Raw genomic sequence first — 20,960 nt, forward strand, 5'->3', positions numbered from 1 at the left:
GAAATCTCCCCTACCAGACTTATTCAATGGCCTCATCTAGTATCATGCTCTGCAGATCCATACAGAAGACCCAAGTCCATTTCCCAGTCCTTGGACCCAAATCCTCTCTTGCTCTGTGCCTTGTCTGGTCATTTACACCAGGTCAAGTGAGTGCAGAGAGGGTGTAAAATTTTACTGAATCAGAATGGTAATGATTTGCACTCACTTTGCACTAGTGTGCAGGACAATGCAAGATGGGAGAGTCACCGAGAATCAAGCCCCTTGTTTCTTGATTACCTGGTCAATGTGCTGTCATTGACAGAAAGAAAATACAGCATAAGAATGAACCCCTATGGCTAGTTGTTGAAATGCTTCCAAATTAACCTTTATGATGATTTCTTTTGGGCTCCCACACAAATATTGAGTTTCAGTTTTATCGTTCAGGCTCCCCATTCAGACTGTCCATATGCTACAGTTAGACAAGGGGAGACAAAATAAATATGTGAAGTGCTCTTTTCTATTGGTTTTGTTTTGTTTTTGTTCATCTTTTTCAGGAACTCTGCAAATCTGGATTGTTTTCTTAATTTCCTCCTTAGGAACAAGCCTTATCCTAGTGACAGCTTGGGCGTAAGAACCTTTATAGCATTGTATCTATTTCTATTATGCTTTAATACTATTTGTCAGGTAGGACCCCTGTACATCCCTTCACTTACAGAAAGTGAAGGGAGCCTGTGACATTGGATCTGATCTTGGAGTACAAATGAGGGAAGTGCTGTTTCCATAGGACACTCTCCCCCTCTTCTCTTGTCTCTAAGCATTGGGTGCTAGATGCATAGGAGACGGTAGATCTCCACTTGATTCTCACCCACTCACTCTCTGCCTGTGCTGATCTAAGCTGCTGCAGACAGTCAGCACTAAGTTATCCTACTTTCTCCTCTGTACTAGCGAACCCTTCCCTCCCTAAACTCCTTAAAGGGCCTTCTGGAGCAGCTGGCAACCACAAATGTTGCTGGACGCATATCTTCGGGCTATAATAAGCCAATAGTTGGGAAGCTGTGCACAGGCCAGAAACCTTTGCAAATGTCCTTGCATTTGGTGGACCTTGGATATCTGTGGGTTGCAGAGTACAACCTCCATCCTTTGGTGCAGTGAATGGAAAAATGCCATGGAAACTGTGGAGAGTTTGTGTCAGGGTAACCAAACTATGAAAGTGGGGCCCACACGCACAGCTTGCCAAGAGACGGAGGTCCCCATTGTATCAGGATACACATTTATATACATTTTGTATAAAAATAAAGGCAGAGGCCCATATTTAGTTTGTACCAGTATTTTCTTTGATGGATTAAGCTCGATGCTGGTTATTGGCTTCTACAGGAGTTAGATCAGGCCCATACTGATTCAAGGTCACCAACAATCTTGCTCAGGATGAGGGAGGCTGCATTTAGCCCTCAGGGTGCCCTGGGTGTCCCTAGTTTGACATTAATTTGTTTTCTAACATTTATTTCATTATATTAAGTAGTTCTCTGCTGCCATGATGCAGGGGGTAACTTGCTTCACTCACAGCGAAGAATTTCTTACCTGATAATTTTCAGTTGCTCTCTTCATTCACCACAAAAGAGTAATGCACCTCACTGTGCAATTCAGAGGCTGGCCAAAGTTGCTGTTGCTGGAGGCACAAGGATTAAGTCCCACCCTTCCACGCAGGCCCCCAGAAGAGTTCGTCCACGGTTGTAGAAACCCTTCAGCAGCCAGTTATTAGCATTAAGACAATAACTAGAAATTACATTAACTAACCCTTTAGGCAATTATATAGGTAGGGCTTCAAAGAGGAGTAAAAAGTTCAATTTGTTACAAACTGTATTCCAGTTATTTAGCAGACTACCAGGTTAGATTGAATGAGGAGAGAAGCTGCTAGAAGGAAGAAAATTATTAGGTGAATTTCTCATTCCGCTGTAGTTTCTCTCCTCCTTCACTACTAATGGGAAAGCAGTGAGCAGACATTCACAAAAGTGGAGGGGGGGGGTGCTAAAGCAGAATTTTAACATAATTATTAGAGTAGGGTAATAGGTAGAAATAGAGTTTCCCCCATATAAAGCAAAAGCTTTGTAATGTAAGGAATTATTTGAGATACAGCCCCCTGGCATCTCTTTACCAAAGGATGCCTCTAAGAGGAATCAGAGTAGCATAGCAAAAGGACTGATGGTAAAAAATCCATTACACTCTACATATCACAGAGTATGCTGCTGTGTGTATATATATATCTTCCTACTGTATTTTCTACTGCATGCATATGTTGAAATGGGCTGTAGCCCATGAAAGCTTATGCTCAAATAAATTTGTTAGTCTCTCAGGTGCCACAAGTACTCCTGTTCTTTTCTCAGAGGAATGACACCCTAATAGGAAAATGTTCCTCAGATGTGGCTCAGACACTGTTCCCACAATGCATTAGGGACCTTACAGAAGTAGCCTTGATTCCTTTCATGAATGGTCTCCCAGATGCCAGTTGGTACAAGATTTTAACATGTTGCTTGCAGCAACTTTGAGGTCCGAAGGCCTTGGTATTTTGGATAGAATGAGATGCACAGGATACACCTGGCATATATACAATGCTTGATGTGTATCTGTAAAGCTGTAGCAATACCCATTTATGCCCCACATTCTAAAGCAGTTTTAAAGATTGGAACAAAATGATGGGAGAAGTATCTTCCAGGCGTTATGGAAATAGACATAGGCAGAAAGATTTCTGGAGCTATGAGCATTACCCTTTCCTCACAACAGCAGCAGTGTGGTTCTTGTATAGAGAGGAATTATGATCCCAAATGTGTCTAATCTGGCCTTTTGATTAATTTTGACACCTGCTGATCTTTACATAGGGACTCCATTGTGCCAATTTAAAGAACACAGTGAGGACTGGTTCCTACTTTTTTTTAGTGCTTAGCTGTAGGACTCTGCCAACCACCCAAGAAACTCTCAAGCAACTAAGAGCTCCAGAATGGTGTGGTGATGATAATCAGTATCATCATTATTACTGTTATTACATAACTGCCAGATAATACATTGCTTGCACCTTTCTCTGAGGCAGCTGGTACTTGCAACTGTTAGAGATAAGGTACTGATTTAATGGGCCACAAGTCTGATCCCATATGGTTATTCCTATGTTTTGTTCTCACACATCATCTGTTGAACTAAAAGGATGCATGTGCTGAGATTTTGGAAAATTGTACAACACAAGGTGTGAGCTGGAGCCTGCTTTTCTGTGAGGACCCATAACCCAAATTGTCTGGTCTTCCAGATTGTCTCCCCACCCTGCAAGGCATCTTCCATAGTTTGTATGCAAGAATCTAGAATGAATATTGGATTGAATTAGTGTATCTGTCCATAAATGGAAATTCAGACATGATTTGGAAATGCCTAATTTTGCATTGTAGCTGTTCTGCATGACAGATTTTATGAAATCCCAGCCAGGGGTTAAAGCCGTGTGTAGCACCAGCAAACCTAGTTGCTGGAGACAATTGCCTGTAGATGACCACTACCAAGAAATGACTAGTGCAATGAAAATTTGGATCTTCGTAAATCTTTACCATGGTGGTAAAATTGTGGTCAGACCCTAGGCCTATTTTGACCTCTGGGTGAATAATTTTCTGTTAGGCTCAAGCTAGTCTTGATTTTAAACTGGTGGGTTTGAGTAGTTTCTAGCAGCTGGCAAGTTAGGAGTAGCTCTGTTTCTCTGGCCAGGCCCCTGACTGGGTAGAGCTCAACACTTGACAATTACTGTTACTATTACCAGCCATTCCTTAGGAGTGGAGGTGCAGAGAGTAGATCAAAAAAAGAGTCTTGTATAGGCATTGTAAACTCTCAAACTAAAATGTTAATTTTTTGTTTGTCATGCTGAGGATTTTACTGGTTTGGAAAGAGAAGTTTCCCTGCTTCAGATTTTTCCCTCTCATAGAGAACAGTCCTTCTTTTAGCACCAGTGGTACTGGTAGTGACCAACAGAGGATTGCTCTGCTGGCTTTGTTAGTGAGGACTCAGGCTTCTCTGCATTCTCAGCTACTAATTTCACTAATGTTTCCCCAAACATTCTCAAACCTGTGACTTTGGATACACAGGGTCCTTGTTTGGGGAATCTGGATATGATTGTTTACTACTCAAGTGTTTAAGCACTACTTTTTTTAAGTTAGGAGCTATTGCTCTTATCACAAATCACTTAGAGCCAGGAAAGGTTAACAAGAAAGAATATTTTACACACCACTGTAAGGATTTGACAATATGAACTCAAGATATCTTGCACTCCAAGCACAGACCATAGCCCTAGACAACAATCCAGTTGCTTGCCACCAAGTAGGTATTCATGGTGGCTAAGTCCATAAATGGCTATTAGCCAGGATGGGTAAGAATGGTGTCCCTAGCCTCTGTTCGTCAGAGGATGGAGATGGATGGCAGGAGAGAGATCACTTGATCATTGCCTGTTAGGTTCACTCCCTCAGGGGCACCTGGCATTGGCCACTGTCGGTAGACAGATACTGGGCTAGATGGACCTTTGGTCTGACCCGGTACGGCCTTTCTTATGTTCTCAGCTCTTAATTAAGAATATTTTGTCTGAATGGTTATAGCCAAGGATTTTACATTTCTCAGTAGAGTGTCCTCACTCTTATGGTGTAAAGCATCTTTTGGAACAAGGTCTGACTAGGTCAGTGGTGTGGCTATTGCTTTACCCAACCTTAGGTTCCCAAAACTTATGAAGTGTCCTGGCGTGTTTATGCAACATTTTAGTTTAACATTTAGTTTTAACTAGATGTCCACATTCTAATTGTATGATGTCTTTACAATGGAGAGTACAGGAAACCCTGTCTCTCATTATTGCTTGAAAGGAAGGTATTTATTATTAATAATGAGCTCGTTGTGAGTCACTGGCTTCCTATCCTGGGAGAACCATGTGAGATTTTTCTTTTTGTGAGGGTATGTGTATGCAGTGCTTCCCTTGACTGGAGGGCAGTTGCACGCTATTCATCCTGGGCTTGGGATGCCCCAACCAAGGAGAATAGTCCCCTAGGTGGCCTGGTAGCCTGACATGAAGCTCCTGCAGGCTGCCTAGGACCCTAGTAAGTTCTGTAAGAGGGACCTAGTACCTCTCAGGGCTTTATACTCAGTAAATCAGGAGCTCTTGACCATGGGAAGGGATTTCTCACTTATGCCCCTGTAATCCCATGATGGTGCAGCTGCATGGGAATAAAGTCCTCATGTGCCTCAGCTTCTGGGCACAGGCTGCCGCTAGTGCTTCTTATCCTTTCATTGGGTGCCAGCCATAGAGACTGACTCCTTCCCACTGTTTAGCCTCTGAGCCCCTTTCCCTGGCAAAGCGAGGGCTGGCTGATGATCATTCCACTGCTGCCTGACTCTTAGCACCCTCCTCTGGTAGAGCAAGGGTCCCTGAGCTGAGAGCCAGCCAGGCACAATTCCCAGTAGGCTGCAGCCTGAGACAGGGCTGCACTTGAGGAATAGGCTTCTCGCATACCCAGACATGCTGCATGGTGCACTGTGACAGCTTCTGGAAGGAGAAAAGCCCCAGCAAACACCAAGAAAGGGTTTAACCCTGATTTTTACCCTACTTGTTCATTAACATTACAAACTGCTGCCTCCCAAAGGGGATGTCTACTTTGGTCTTTTTGGAGTCTCTGGAGTTTGCTGGACTTAAGCTCCAAGCAGGCTGTGAGATCTCCCTTCCCTGGGAATCTTCATGCCCATGGTTAATTCTTCCTATGGTGGAGTTGCAGCTTTGGAGTAGGGGATTTGGCAGGGTCCTAGCATAGTGATCTGACTCCAAGACTTCTGCCCTATCAGAGCGAGGGTTGGCAGTTTACAGCAACATAGTGGAGGAAGCCTACTAGGCTACATCTTCACTACCCGCCGTATCGGCGGGTAGCGATCGATTTTTCAGGGATCGATATATCGCGTCTCATCTAGACGCGATATATCGATCCCCGAACGCGCTCCTGTCGACTCCGGAACTCGACCACCGCGAACAGCGGTGGTGGAGTCGACATGGGGAGCCCCGGACATCGATCCCGCGCCGTGAGGACGGGTAAGTGATCGATATAAGATACTTCGACTTCAGCTACGTTATTCACGTAGCTGAAGTTGCGTATCTTATATCGATTTTCCCCCTTAGTGTAGACCAGCCCCTAGACAGGCGCTGTACCAGAGGATTAGAGCCTTAATACTCCAGTGATTGCTCACCTTAGAAGAGTTGAAATGAAGTCTCTCTTCTACACAAATGAATAAAAATTAGACAAAATGGTCAGGAGAAATTGAACCAACCATGAATCTGTTCCGCTGCCAGAGGCAGAAATTCTGGTGGTCTGAGCTGAAGGGCAGGGCTTAGTCCTCTGCCCTCTGGCAACAACACTGGGACCACCTCCAAATTCCACAGGTGAGAGATTACCCAGTCATTATGAATAAAGAGGGAACTTGTGCAGCAGAAATCTGTTCTGCTATTCACACCGTGGACATTACTGCCTGACTCAACATTTTTTTAAATCCCCAGAATAATACATAAATGTTGTAGAAGAACATTAGCAGCCAGATACATAGAGGAAGCCGAATCTGAACTTAAAACCAGACTGAAAACATTTGCCAATATTGCAAGTGATGCAGAGATTGAAGAGCAAAGAAGTAAACTAAGAAACCCAGACAGATATGAGAGAAAGAATCTGCCAAAATATAAAGTTGGGTTTATAGAGGAAGAGTCCATAGGATTATTAAGCAATGATGGCATAACAGAGACATCAACACCTGTCGGCTCAAATCCATCTCCTGACCGTACATGGCCAAGTGAAGTAGAAACAAGCTTTGAGGAAGGCAGATCACAGGGTACTTTGGAAGAAGAAATCCACTGTGTTTCAAAAGGACTAGTTTCTAATCCGCAAAAGTTTAACACAAACCACAAATTGTCTTAACTTCTCTGTGTGATGTAGGGTGAATTGTAAAGCAAAGTACTGATCATCTGTTGTAAAATGTGGGGTTAAGGATCCTTCAAAAAATATTCATGTCCACAAGGATATTATCTTAAGAGTTATTTTTTATCTACAATAAGGGTGTATACTTTATAGTGGTGTATTCTGGCAGCTGGAAAAGCAAAAACTGTTTAAAAGATCAGCATTCTCCTTCAAGCAGACAATTCTCCTTAAAAATGTGTAGCACTTAGTTTTCGGAGCTCCATTCTGCAGAAGCATACTGAACCTTTTGTCCTCTGCAGACGCATTAAATACTTTCTACAGATGTGTGTTAACATATATTTTATTTTTTCATATGCAAGCTATTCAACCGTTTGATAATGGCTCCAAACTAATTAAAATTTCTTATTTTCTAAGAACTCTACAGAACCAAAATAGAAGTTAAACATTAACTGATATAATTTGATATTATGATACAATACTGTCATGTTACATTTTTCATAACCCCAATGCAAACTATGTGTACAGTAATTTTAATGTGCTACATGCTTTGCAGTGTGTATTATGTTCAGAATAAATTTAGAAAAATTTTAAACTCATATGTTATGCCTGTTCAAAACTGAAGTTCATGTGAACAAAAATGGTATTGGGACTTTAGCCAGTAGCAAATCCACTGGACGGTTTCAGTATTATGAAGGTGGGAAATGTTTTGGTCTGTTAATTTATATAATAAATAAACAAGAATTTGAAAACAAATTGGGACAGACATCCTATCAGATAGTTCTTAGTATTCATTTAATATCATTTGAACCTTTTCACAATGAGCTAAATATTCAAAACACTGCATAACTGTTGTGCAGCTAAAATCAGTTTTTAATCCATGGAAACCTAGAATTTCCCCTTAAACATGCTCTCTATGCCAAAAAATAAAATAAAATTAAGAACCTTTTATTTACTTACCATTTCATCAACAGTCAAACTAATGACATATAACTAACACATCAGGTATGCAGTTAAATATAAAAAAATATGCTCATTCAACTTCTAAATTGGTTCCCTAATTTGCATATGAATGTCCAGTTTCAAATGTACACCTCTACCCCAATATAACGTGGTCCTCAGGAGCCAAAAAATCTCAGTGCCTTATAGGTGAGTCCACATTATATCGGGTTTGGTCTGGTACGCCGTGCCGGACTGGACCGGCTTCCCTGGCAGTGATATAAAGGGCCCGGTGCTCCAGCCGCTGTGGGGAGCCCCGGGCCCTTTAAATCACCACCGGAGCTCTGGCAGCGGGGCTCGGGTGGGGATTTAAAGGGCCCAGGGCTCCACATGAATTCGGATATAATGCGGTAAAGCAGCGGGGCTCAGGTGGCACTTTAAAGGGCCCGGGGCTCCCTGCTGCTTTGCCGTGTTATATCTGAATTTGTGTTATATCGGGTCGTGTTCTATCGGGGTAGAGGTGTATTTGGATGCCCATAATTTCAAAACAGTGATCACGGAAAGTAAACTGCCTCCATGCATTATAATAGCAGCAGTAGACTTCAATGTGTTAGCCAAGCATAAGGAGCAGACAAATATTGGAACCCCTTTTTCCAAACAGTTTTAAAATCAGGGGTGAGTCACACACTGGGCTCTGCAATGACTCATAGCCAGACCTACCCTTGGAGAGATGGAAGAAGCATGAAACAAACAGTGGATCCTGGAGACATATCTGTGCAGTGGATGAGCAGGTATAATGCCTCAGAGGTGGTTGGTGGGTCCACTGTTAGAGGATTGTTGTTAAACCTGTTCTACAGATGTAGCTTGTATTCATTCAGCCCAGTGAGGGAATAGGTGAAGTGCACAGAGCTACCTTTTAGGGGTACAAATAAACTTTTCAAAGAAAATAGGTTTGGATAAAGTCAAATCCAGCAGATTATTGAATCCCACAAGTACGGCAGACTAGATTACCTAAAAATGAAAAATACGTAGTTGAAACAATGCTTTACCCGATCCAGATGGAAGAAACAGATTTGCAGTCTAATCTTCAAGTAGGAAGCACTTAGGCCCCAATTTTGCAAAGAACTTAACCACACATGACTTTGCTCATGTAACCTGTTCCAGTCCATTCTTAAACAGTGGCCAACAGGCTTGTTGAAACCCCTCAAATAGCAGTTTGTAAGCGTTAACAAAAATATGAAATTAAGAAAAATTCCAAGGAGAATCCGTCCTCATGAAAGTTACAACTTGATATACAGCTGCAAAAGCAAGGCCTGCATAAAAGTCAAAAGGATCAGTGGGCATGCATAGGTAATACATTTGGAGAACTCCATTTGCTAGTTAACCTTCCTTTTCTCATCAAGGAATGTCTATGCAGATCCCCAGTGTAGGAGAATGACAATACAGTAAGTCAGGAATCTGACTGAAGAGTACTCAGTTAAAAAAATAATTGAAGCACCATTCTCCTGAACCAAGCATTGGCACTAACTCCAACTTTGAGCCATGGACCTAGCACCAGACATAAGAAAATAATGTTTTGTGAATGCGTCAATTGAGTTGTGTCGGCCCAACAATGGGAAGGTACCACAGTTTCTCGTGTTTTTCAATTTTGCCTTTTGTGGTTCCAGTTCTTTATTTGACCAAATCAGATTTCCACTGACTTTGTGATAAAAAAGTGTCATCAACCTGTAACTTGTCAAGCTCACCCAAAACCCATATTTACAGTCTCCACATAATGCACTTTTTTCTTTCTCTGAAGGAGTCAAAAGTCTTGTAAGAATCTAGAAAATCTTCCACAAAGTAGTAATATGCTTTTAAAATAATTATTTCCTTGTTTTGACCCAACAATGTGGGGGAATAGCCTAATCCCTTGTAGTTTCTGAGGAGTCTGACAATCTATTGTTTTTCAAGATTTCAGAATCATCTTCAGCCTCAGTGAAGATATACTGAGATGATATGCTGAGCTATTTACTATCTATTCAAAGACCTTCAGTATTTGCTCATCCAACACACACTTAAAAAGGTGCATTATACAAACCATGGTTTGTGAACCTACAAATCCTTGCGACTTGAATTCAGCTCTTACCAGATTGAATCTCTGGGAGTATGTTTTCTGCACTCTCTATCTCATTGAAGACTGTTTTCTTCATGGCTATAAAATCATACAAGTACCACACATGCTATTCCACAAGGAAAAGATGGTTTTAAGGCCTCATCCAAATTATTTATTTAAAAAGTGGTAAATAGCTTTTCATATATATTATATAACTCCCCATTTTTCTGTAGACCTCATCATCGGTGTGCTGAAGCAAGATTATATAGGCTAGATGTTGAAAGGTTGTTTGCTTATTCATTTGTTAACAACTAAGGCATTCAAAGAAACCTTCCCAATTGTTTGCAGCTTTTGGTGAGAAGTCTAAAGTCCGAAGCCTTTTTAGTTCAAAATCTTGTCAAGTGTACTATGCTGTTATTAACACACTGGAAGACTCCCAGAACCAAATAGATTAAGAGCATGTTCTACAAAAGAATAACTGCAACAGTTGTTTGTATCAGGAGTATACTTATCTATATCTATATACGAGTCTTTCCAGTGACATTTGGTGGACACTCAAGCAGATTGCCTACACGTGCATCCAATTGCCAGAAGTATGCTGAAATCTGCACTGAGCAAGAGAGTAATTTAATCAAAATATAGCATGCTCTTTTCACAACATACTGTACAAAGAAGACATACACTTATAAAAGCACTTGGAGGAGGTTTCAGAGGGACATGTCAGATTATAAAATTAAGTCAATGGGACTCTGCAGATGTAAGAGCCTGACTGTCAATCTGCTTTGCAGAACTGCACCCCAAAATTTTAGTTACTAGTTGGATCTTAATTCTATCCTTGATCTTTGTGCAAATCTCCAGCTGATAACTGGAAGATCATCTGTGGACTGAGGATTATATCTGACTGTAATTTTGCAGACCTGGAACACAACAACAAAACAACAAATGTAATTCAGCTCTCCCCACGAAATGAGTTTGACACTCCTGCTATAAGGGGAATACAAAATGTTTAGACACCAGTAGAGAGACTATACAAAACTACTGTAAGAATCGTAACTTAGAATTTACTTACTTTGGTAAGTTTTAAAATCTAAACATAGCATAAATGTATATTTTTGCATTTAATTTTTTCTAGGTGTTATATCTGAAAGGAAACAAAAACACTGAAATATGTGGAGGATTTTATAAAATTGCATATATATTTTTAAGTATACATGAGAAAATAAAAGTTCTTTTTATTAAAATAAAAAAAGCTTTGATACATTTGCACTGAAAATATTTAACAGAAAATAATTGCTACAGACATGCTACAGTAACATACAAAAGGTTCAAAAAGTTTTCAGTGCCTTCTTTTAAAGTTCAACATTTTGGCAAAAAAGTTTTTTCTGTATAAACTTCAAAAGTTGGCTATTATAATACTGATACAAAACACTTCATGTAGATTAAGTTCATGTGCATAAAACACAATAACTTTTAATGTATTGTTTGTATAAAATCAACATATTTAAAGTGTAAATTTCATTAGATAACATGCAAATACTGCAATATTTAAAATGGCACTTATAAATAGAGGTTTTATAATTTTGCATCCAATAAGAAAATCAGAATACATGGTATTTGCAATATACAGAACTGTAGAAATGAATACATTTCTCCATTTCTTAATGTAAATAAGGTTCTGGCTTAGAAAATGATTGTCATTTTACAAACATGGGGCCCAATATCCTGCAAGCACTTAAGCGCAGGTGAGTAAAGGTACTCAAATATGTAAGTTTGCTGGGATAGGCCCATGGCTATTTAGCTTTCTTCATAATAAAATATAAGATAATATATTCATACAAAAAATTACTCAGTTCGTTTTTTGGTAAATTATTTAAGTAGCAGCAATTTTTGTTTCTTCCTAAAATTGATGTTTAAAATAGGTGCATACTTGTCATAATTCTCAATGATATACATCTGAATAATAAAAAAAATACTTTTCAAAAATCACAATACGTTTGCTCACTGCTGAAAATTTTTGTGTAACAACTTCCTTTTCACAGAATCACAAGTTTAAAGATTTGTACAACATGTTTAAGGTATGTGTGCATAAAGAAAATGATGTGTGTGTGTGAAAAATCTTTTGACTAGTGATTTTAGTGATCAATAGGAGAGTTTTCTTTTGGATTATTTCAAATATTTTAAAATTCATTTTTAATGAAAAATGTAGTATATTAAAACCTTTTTCTGGAATTTTGTTGAACCAAACTGATATATATTTTTCTTTCTGGTTAAAATATATATTTTGCTCTATTAATAGATCAGCAGTTCTGAATGTCCTTCGCAATATAGAAAAAATACAATAGGATATTTATTTTGCACATTTTCTAAGCAGTTATATATTATAGATTGCTGCTTGCAAGGTCAATATAAGGCTCAAGAGCAGGGTCTGCAATACAGGCACAGCTTTAACAGAGGAAGAAGATATACTACAGGAAACTTGCACCTGGGATGTGATAAGTGCTGATAACGGCACATGGGATGCTAAAGTTGGGCTGTCAGAATTTATCAGCGACTCTATCTTTTCTGCTTCTTTATTGCAGGCTTCAATCTAGAAAAAAATTCCAACAGTTAGTTATTAAAATCTCTTCTCTTTATCTAGAAGGTTAGTATAAACATTTAGAATGGTGTATAAAGTTTAGGATGGCAAAGCCACAAGTGAATCATACAGGTCAGCTTTTGAGTTTTTAAAAATTGTATTTTATGTCTGTCAGGTGCCTTAGTTACTTATGAATCCTACCATGGCAGCTTCATGGGGAGAAAATTATAAACCTCAAAAATGGTTCATCAGAATTTTGTGATTTTTAAGGCCCAAAATCTCATCATAGACCAGAATTAGAAAGCAGGGCCTCACACCACTGGAAATCATGGGATTTCTCTCCTGGTTCACAAGGTACTGCACTGAGGTCTATGGGAGTAGAGAACCCACAGAGAACCTTAGGAGGGTTGGTGCCCCCAGGCCTGGGAACCTTAGGAGACTCAATAACCCTCTCAAGGAAATTTTCCTTTTTCTCTTGACAAGTATTTATAATGTTCAGGTTACATTCTGAGGCCCTTTGCACAAGGACGTGGGCGAGAGACTTACTTTTCTTAATAAAGGAAACAAACCAACCAACCTTTGTTTTTCAGAAATCCTTTTCATGAACTCACCACAGATGATAACATTCCAAGTTCAGAAGTTAGTAACTCTTGAAAATAGACTATCTTGGGGTTTTGGCAAGGGGATATCTACAGGGCAAACTAAGTTTTATTTTCTACAAAGTAGAAAAAAATAGATTTTTGATTACTGGTAAACACCTCCAATTTTAAGGTGTTAACTTAGAAACCACTTGTCTGATTCAATTCAAATTTTATAGAAAAATTTGCAATAGTGTAGTTTCAATCCTAGTCCTCAGCCTGACACTTTTACAGCCAATTTATTTAATTTTTGAGATTTTAAAGGTGGGGATGGAAGAGATGGTTACTCACCCTGTGTAGTAACTGAAGTTCTTTGAGATGGTCATCCCGGTGGGTGCTCCACTTTAGATGTTCTTGCACCCCTGCACTTGTAATCGGAGATTTGTGGCAGCAGTGCTTGATTGGGTCAGACATGCAGTGTCCCAGTTTTGCGCTGCTTCAGTTATCTAGCACCATGTCACCAACCCCCGCCCCTGCCCCCGTTCTTTCTCTGCTGCAGAGTATGTAATGTGAAGTAGAGGGGAGGTGAGAAGGTAGTGGAGCACCCACAGGGACAACCATCTCGAAGAACTTCAGTTACTGCACAGGGTGAGTAATCTTCTCCTCTTCTTTGAGGAGTGTCCCTCTGGGTGCGCCACTTCAGGTGACTTCAGAGCAGTGCTCTTCAGTGGAAGGAAGGGGCTTCAGAGTTGAAGTCATGGTAGATGATAATACAGTAAGTCCAAATAGCGCATCAGATGCTGAAAGTTGTTCTAATGCAGTGTTGTGTAAATGTATGGGCTGAGGACCAAGTTCCCACTTTATAGATGTCCATAATGGGGACACTGTTAAGAAATGCTATCGAAGCCAATAAAGCTCTGGTGAAATGTGTGTGGGTGCCCACTGGGGGTTGAAGATGCTTTTGACAATAGCACAAGTTGATGCACCCAGAAATCTGTTTGGACAGTCTCTATTTAAATACGGTGTTTCCTTTTGATCATTTTGGGATGGAGATGAATAATTCTGGTGACTTTCGAAAAGTCTGCGTTCTGTCTATATAAAAGGCTAGTGCCCTTCGGATGTCTAGGGTGTGAAATGAGGACTCTTGTCTATTGCCATGGGGGGGTTGGATAGAAGGATGGGAGGTGAATGCGTTGGTTGAGATGGAAAGAGGAGGCAATCTTAGGTAAGAACCTGGGATGAGATAATAGGGCAACTTTATTTTTTAAGAATATCATATATAACGGATGTGCCATGAGGGCCCCTAGCTCTCCCATCCATCAGGTGGACGTAATGGCGATGAGGAAGGCTACCTTCACTGAGCGGTGAAGTGAGCACATCGTTAGCAGTTCAAATGGGGTTCTGGTGAGGCCCCAGCATTCTAGGTTAAGATCCCCTGGCGGAGATAGGGTTCATATTTCAGGGTAAATGTTGATGAGTCCTTTGAGAGAGTGCTTGGTGACTGGGTGAACAGAAAAAAAAATCAGTAAATGTTGCATGTTTTGGTGGAACGCTGTGATGGCTGAGAAGTGTACTCTGACTGAGCTCATGGAGAGGCCCTATTTCTTTAGTTCTAGTATGTAGTCTAGAATTAAAAGGTAGAGGGAAGGAGACTGCTGTGATTGGTTTATTTTGGCACCATGTAGAGAATTGTATCAATTTGTGTAAATATGTATGATGGGTAGCTGGTCTGCGACTATTTAGTAGAATGTCCTTTACTGCCTCTGAGGAGGTCATTTCAGGTCCTTGGAGCGATAGAGTAGCCACATTTTAAGGTGGAGTCTTTCTGGATTCAGATGAAGGAGTTGGCCTGCATCTTGAGAGAGGAGACAAGGTACAAGAGTTCCAGAGTAGCATGGCTTCCATGCACAGGGAGTGTGAGCATTCCTCCCTTGCTGATTTATATAGAATATGCATGCAACACTGTCTGTGAGGATTTTTATGGTCTTGTTTTTGATCATGGGCAGGAAATGGGAGCACACGTTGCGAATGGCTTGTAGTTCCAGTAGCTTTATACACAGGAGGGATTCTGAGATGGGGACCAATGGCCCTGGATAATATGAGTGTTCAGATGTGCTCCCCAACCTAGTTGTGAGGCATCCTTCATGATCATCACTGTTGGAGGGTTCAGGACAAAGGCCCTGGTCCAAACATTGTCTGGTCGTGTTGCCCTTGGTAGGGAGTCTTTTACTTTGTTTGGTATTGTGAGGTGTTTGTTCATGCTGTATTTGAATGGAGTGTAGGTTGTCTGGAGTCAGGCTTGCAGACACTGCATGTGTAACCTCACATGTTTAATGATGAATGTAGTTGCAGCCAGGTGGCTCAGCAGTTGTAGGCAAGTCCTGGCCATTATCTGAGGGCTGTTTAGTGTTGGGGAGATCAGATTGGTTAGAGTAATGGATTGCTGTCATGGTAGAGAGGTCATAGCCTCTGGAGAACTGAGGTAGGCTCCGATGAATTCTAGTTTTTGCACTAAAGTTAGTGTTGATTTTTGTGCATTTGTAGGCCTAGGCATGTGAAGAGAGTTACCTTGCTTCTAGCGCTCCTTGTCATGTTGATGCTTTCAGTAAGCAGTCATCGAATTATGGGAATATCATAATTCTCTGTCTGCAGAGGTAAGCCACGACCGCTGCAAGAATCTTGGACAATACTCATGGGACAGTGGATAGGCCGAAAGGCAGAATTTGCTAGGGAAAGTGATCTGCTCCTGGAGCAAATCTATAGAACCTCTGATGTGATGGATGTACTGTTAAATGAAAGTGTGCGTCCTGGAGGTCGAGGGCCAAGAATCAGGCCCTCCTTTCTAGTGCTGGAGTTATGGTTGCCAACGTGACCATCTTGAAGTGTTGGGTCTTCACGAATTTGTTGGGTCTTCGTAAATTGAGAATGAGTCTCCACTATCCAGTTTTTTTCTGGGTGAAGAAATAATGTTAATAGAAACCCTTCCCTCTGTGTTTTGTTGGTACCAGTTTTACAGCACCTAGATGTATGAGGTGGGTTCCTCCTGTCACAGTAGATCTTCATGAGAGGGTCCCTGAAGAGGGATGGGGAACAAAGATGGGTATGGGGGATGGAGATAAATGGGATGGAATACCCAGACTTGATTATATCTAGTAAGCATCTGTTGGATGTGAGAGTCTGCCAGATTGGGTAGAAAGGGGTGAGACAATCTCTGAATGGCTGGGAGATGACAGGTGTTTCCAGCACTTGAAGTTGTGGGGGTCTTGGACCTTTGACCAAAGTCTCAACACTGCTGTCTTGATGGTGGTTGAGACATAGAAGGCTGTTGCCTCCTCGTGGATCTCTGTTTCTGCCCTTGTTGCACATATTGTCTGTGTGATTGCGCATAAGATGTAGACCGGAATCTTTGTGAGGCATAATACTTGCCCTCTTTTTCCTTGTTTCTAGGCATGTAGATGCCCAGGGACTTTAACATCACCCTTGAGTCTTTGAGTGTGTGGAGAGATTCATCTGCTTTGGTTGCAAACAATTTAGGACCTTCAAATGGGAGATCCTTGACCATCAATTGTACCTCTCTGGGAAACCCAGAGAGATGCAACCAAGATGCTCGCCTCATCACTATTTCTGTGGCTACCAACTACATAGTGGAGTCTGCAGATTGCAATGCAGCCTGCAATGCTGTTGTGGCAAGAAGAGGTCTTTCAGAGATTATGGTCCTGCACTGTTCTCTTTTCTCTTCTGGAATGAATTCAATACATTCTGACAACTTTGAGTAGTTTGAGTGGTCATATTTGGCAAGTAATGCCTCATAATTGGCAATCCTGAGGTGTAATGTTGCCAAGGAGTAGGTCTTACAGTTGAAGAGATCTAGTCTCTTCCAATCTCTGTCATACGGTGTGTTTTGGGGGGTGTTATTCTCTGCCCTGTTCATTTACTGCATCCACCACCAAAGAGTTTGGTGTGGGGTGTGAGAAGAGGAACTCCGTTTCTTTCACTGGCACATAATGTTTGTCATCAGACCTCTTGCATGTAGATGGGATTGTTGTTGGGGTCTGCCAAATCAATTTTGCGGGTTCCATAATCGCGTCATTCATCGGTAGAGTGATTTTGGAAGAGGTTGAGGTCTGTAGGATATCTAATAGTTTATGTTGTTATTCCTGGACTTCTTCCAGTGAGCTATCCAATGAGCCCGCCATTCTTTTAAAAAGGTCCTGAAATTGTTTCAAGTCATCCCCCATGTTGGGAGGTGGGGGCATGATGGTGTCATCAGGGGAAGATGATGAAAAACTGGCTCCTGGTATCACTTCCTGGTCCAAAATCTCCTCCTCCTCTTTGGCCACATCTTCTGGGATCTCAGAGAGTCGCCGGTACCGAAGGTGAGGGTGAATGACGTGCGCTCACCCTGGATGGACTGGAAGGATTGTGGTGTTGTGGGGGGTATGCCACCCATGGGATGCAATAAGGCCACTGAGGTTGAAAAGGCATTGGTGGCATCCCATGGGTGTCAATACCACTTTTGATCTTTGGGCCCAGTATAATAGCCCCTGTTCTGTGGTGGATCTGATCTGGTAGGTACACAGATGGGAGAGGAATGGTGAGAGGAGTACATTTCTCCTTCATCCTTGTCCTCCTCGTCGCTTGATAATGGAGGAGCAGATCTAGATAGAGTAGTGAGATGGGTGATGTCGTACCGAGGCTAGGAGTTTCCGGCATTGAGGTGACCAATTAGGTCCTTCTAGCATAGGAATTGCTGCAGTGCTAGTAATATTGGTACCATTGAAGATGGAGTGGTTGATACAGATTGCTTTGGTGAAGCTGTGAGTGTTAGTGCGTGCACTGAGTGTGTTATGCTGGCAGCAGATGGAGCCATGAGGTCTGCAGTGGTGCCGAGCTGTTCAATGCCAAATGTTTCGTCGGCTCTAATGGTGCCGAGGCAGAGGGTTTCAATTTCCCCTTGCTGCCCTTGTCTGAGCTAGCCTGCTTAGGTTCTTTTGCTCTTATGGTACCCACAGTACTGGAGGGTCCCACTACTTCGGCAGTGGAGAGTACCAGTGGAGTTTGCTGGTTTGGGGAACACGATTTCTTGGCAGATTTCCGAGCCGCAGAAGTTGGAGCCCAGTTTTTGGCCACCTTCTTGGTGGAGTGGTCTTTCATGTGAGCCGATAAGGAAGAGCCTCTGTCAGCAGTCGGGGACCTATGTTCAGGGGGGTCTGTGATTTGGGCTCAAATGCTGTCTGGAGAGACCTCTCCACCATGAGGAATTTGAACTGTAAGTCTCTCGCCGTCCTGGTTTGGACTTTTAGATTGTGACAATGCAAGCACTTGTGAAGGATGTGTGTCTTGCTGAGGGAGCGAACACACTGCGAGTGCCCGTCTGACACCAGGACAGAAAGGCTGCACGTGAGGCAGCATTTAAAACCTGGGGAACTGGGCATGCACCTCATAAAAGTGTTTCCCCCTCCAAAGGGGAAAACCAATTATTCTAACCTACTAATGGCTAACAACAGAAACTTAATCTTCTAGTCTGAGGGCTGGTCCACACTAAGAAGCGGGGTCGAACTAGGGTACGCAAATTCAGCTACGTGAATAGTGTAGCTGAATTCGAAGTACCCTAGTTCGAACTACTCACCCGTCCAGACGCCGCGGAATCGAAGTCTGCGGCTCCAAGGTCGACTCCGCCACCGCCGTTTGCAGTGGTGGAGTACCGGAGTCGACCGCGGCGCTTCCGGAGTTCGAACTATCGCGTCCAGATTAGACACGATAGTTCGAACTCCGAGAAGTCGAACTCACCGCGTCGACCCGGCTGGTAAGTGTAGACTAGCCCTGAGAGAAAAAAACATTTTTTTAAAGGAAGAAAAAAAATTAAACAGGAAAGGAAAGTTAGCTATAATCCAACAAGAACAAAGTCTAAATTGTGGAAAAAAAACCTATATGTAGCATCAAGATACTAAAAACATATTCTAATAAAAGTAGCCATAGAGGCATTGCTAAGTGCTCTGACTCAAGCAAAAGGCGGTAGAGAAGGAACTGAGGGGGGTTTGCCACACGGCGCTAAATAACCACCTGAAGCGGTGCGAGACGGGGACCATGCATGTGCAACCCAACCATGCACTGCTACCACAAATCTCCTATTACAAGCACAGGGGCGCAAGAACACCTAAAGTGGAGCACCACAGGGACACTCCTCAAAGAAAAAATTGGGATTATAATGGAAATTTAGCTGCAGCATTAACTACAGAATGTAGAAAAACACTCCATGGTCAGTAAAAGTAGATAAATTCAACAGAATGCTAGCAATTCTAGGTATCTTGATAGATGAGGCTAGACAACACGACTTTGACGTAAAGCCATATTCAGTCACAGTGTAAACTGGTGTAACTTCAATGCAACTGATCAAATTCTGTCCACTTAGAACAGACTTAACTCTGGCCCATACAGGAAGCAAAACTGAATACACAAAATGAGTTTGGGAAAATAAAAAGGAAATTGGAGGCAGATTTTCCTAAACCAAACAATTTGAGGAAATGAAATTGCCCAAATAATATTTGTGTTGTAGAACGAGCAGAAAATGTGGATTCCAGTCTGCTGCTTCTTACCCACTCTCCCTTTTTATTTTAAAGATTAACCTTCATTTTAAAATAATGCATGTTAACGCACAAGTTAAGAGCATCAAATTGGTCAGTGTGAATCCTAAACCCTGAGGGAACTTCATTATAAAAATGTGCTGTCACTAGGGCAGGGAAAGGCGCTTAACAAAAGTACAGGGGTTTTTTGGACTTGCAGAAACCTAACCAAAAGAATGTCAGAATAAAGCAAGAGTTCTAGGAAAAAGAAATGTAATATATATTTGAAGCTTGTTTTTATTGTAGTAGATCCGAGTTGCTCCAAGCAAAATAGTATAATGGCTTTTGTGTGGGTTTACTAATCCACATATAAAGTTTAGTGTTCCCAGCTGTGTGTGAATATCTTTGTTAGCACAAAGTAGGTGTGTCACACATTATGCTGGGGCAACACACTGACTTGATGTCCTTTAACATATTCTGAAAAGTATTTGGGGACTTTGTAGCACACTGATAGCTAGTTTTGTGAGAGAGAGGATCCCCCTATCAAAACTGTGATGGTCCCAGAAATATAGGAGCAGATATTTAGCTGGTATGGTTCCACTGAAGTCAGTGGAGCTATGACAATTTCCAGCAGCTGAGGTGGCAGCCTAATCCATATCTATATGTAGCATCAAGACAGACCATGGTATAATCCATTCATACACACCCAGGTGCATTTTTTAAGTAACAGACCAATGGCTCGATATTAAAAACATATACTCCAAAGCACATTTATTAAATGCATGACAGTCACTCTTCTAAATATATTTTTTCTTTGTGAAATTTTAAATGAAAACTCTTTTGTATTTTACTCAATTGATCTACCTGCTATGCGATATAATTCACAGAAGGCTAAAGTATTGAATTTTATATTATTTTATTGCATTTTATTGTATTTAAAATTACAAAATACCACAAACGCCAGCAAAATGGAGCAGTGTAAAGTTTGTAGTATTTTCTTTTCCATGTGCTGTAGTCTGCTGTGTGCTCCAGCATACTCTGCTAGCATCCACAGCTAGAGCTGGGTGAAATTTTTCAAAAACTCTTTTTGCTGAAAAATTCACACTTGGGTCAACCAAAACACTGCATGAATTCATGTCAAATTTGCCAAATTGTTTCAGCCATAAAAGAAAAAAAGTTCCAAAAGTCAAAATGAAACATTTTGATTTTTTAATTCAAAATGACTGTTTAAAAAATTTTGCTTCAATTTTATTTAAAAAAAAAAGAAAATAAAAACAAAAA

The 20,960-nt window shown here is 41.3% G+C and overlaps 2 protein-coding genes across 7 annotated transcripts in view; one reads left to right on the forward strand and one right to left on the reverse strand.

Annotated features, from left to right (window-relative positions):
- The window catches only part of LOC123362969 (zona pellucida-binding protein 1-like), a 60,443-nt gene that overhangs the window by 29,573 nt on the left and 9,910 nt on the right, over window positions 1-20,960 (forward strand). For 3 of the 4 annotated variants that reach the window (XM_045003575.1, XM_045003574.1, XM_045003573.1), the window contains 2 exons: window positions 534-606; window positions 6,524-7,687. The exons of the other annotated variant lie outside the window; for it this stretch is intronic. In XM_045003575.1, coding sequence (XP_044859510.1) covers window positions 534-606; window positions 6,524-6,935 — 485 coding nt within the window. In that variant the 3' untranslated portion in view covers window positions 6,936-7,687. Of the gene's footprint in view, window positions 1-533; window positions 607-6,523; window positions 7,688-20,960 lie in introns of those variants that run through there. 4 annotated transcript variants of the gene reach the window in all.
- RECK (reversion inducing cysteine rich protein with kazal motifs) overlaps window positions 11,139-20,960 on the reverse strand; it is a 127,038-nt gene continuing 117,216 nt past the window's right edge. For all 3 annotated transcript variants that reach the window (XM_045003569.1, XM_045003570.1, XM_045003571.1), the window contains one exon: window positions 11,139-12,550. In XM_045003569.1, the coding sequence (XP_044859504.1) occupies window positions 12,335-12,550 (216 nt within the window). In that variant the 3' untranslated portion in view covers window positions 11,139-12,334. The remainder of the gene's footprint in view (window positions 12,551-20,960) is intronic.

The sequence above is a fragment of the Mauremys mutica genome, chromosome 2, assembly GCF_020497125.1.
Source record: "Mauremys mutica isolate MM-2020 ecotype Southern chromosome 2, ASM2049712v1, whole genome shotgun sequence".
Taxonomy (NCBI): domain Eukaryota; kingdom Metazoa; phylum Chordata; order Testudines; family Geoemydidae; genus Mauremys; species Mauremys mutica.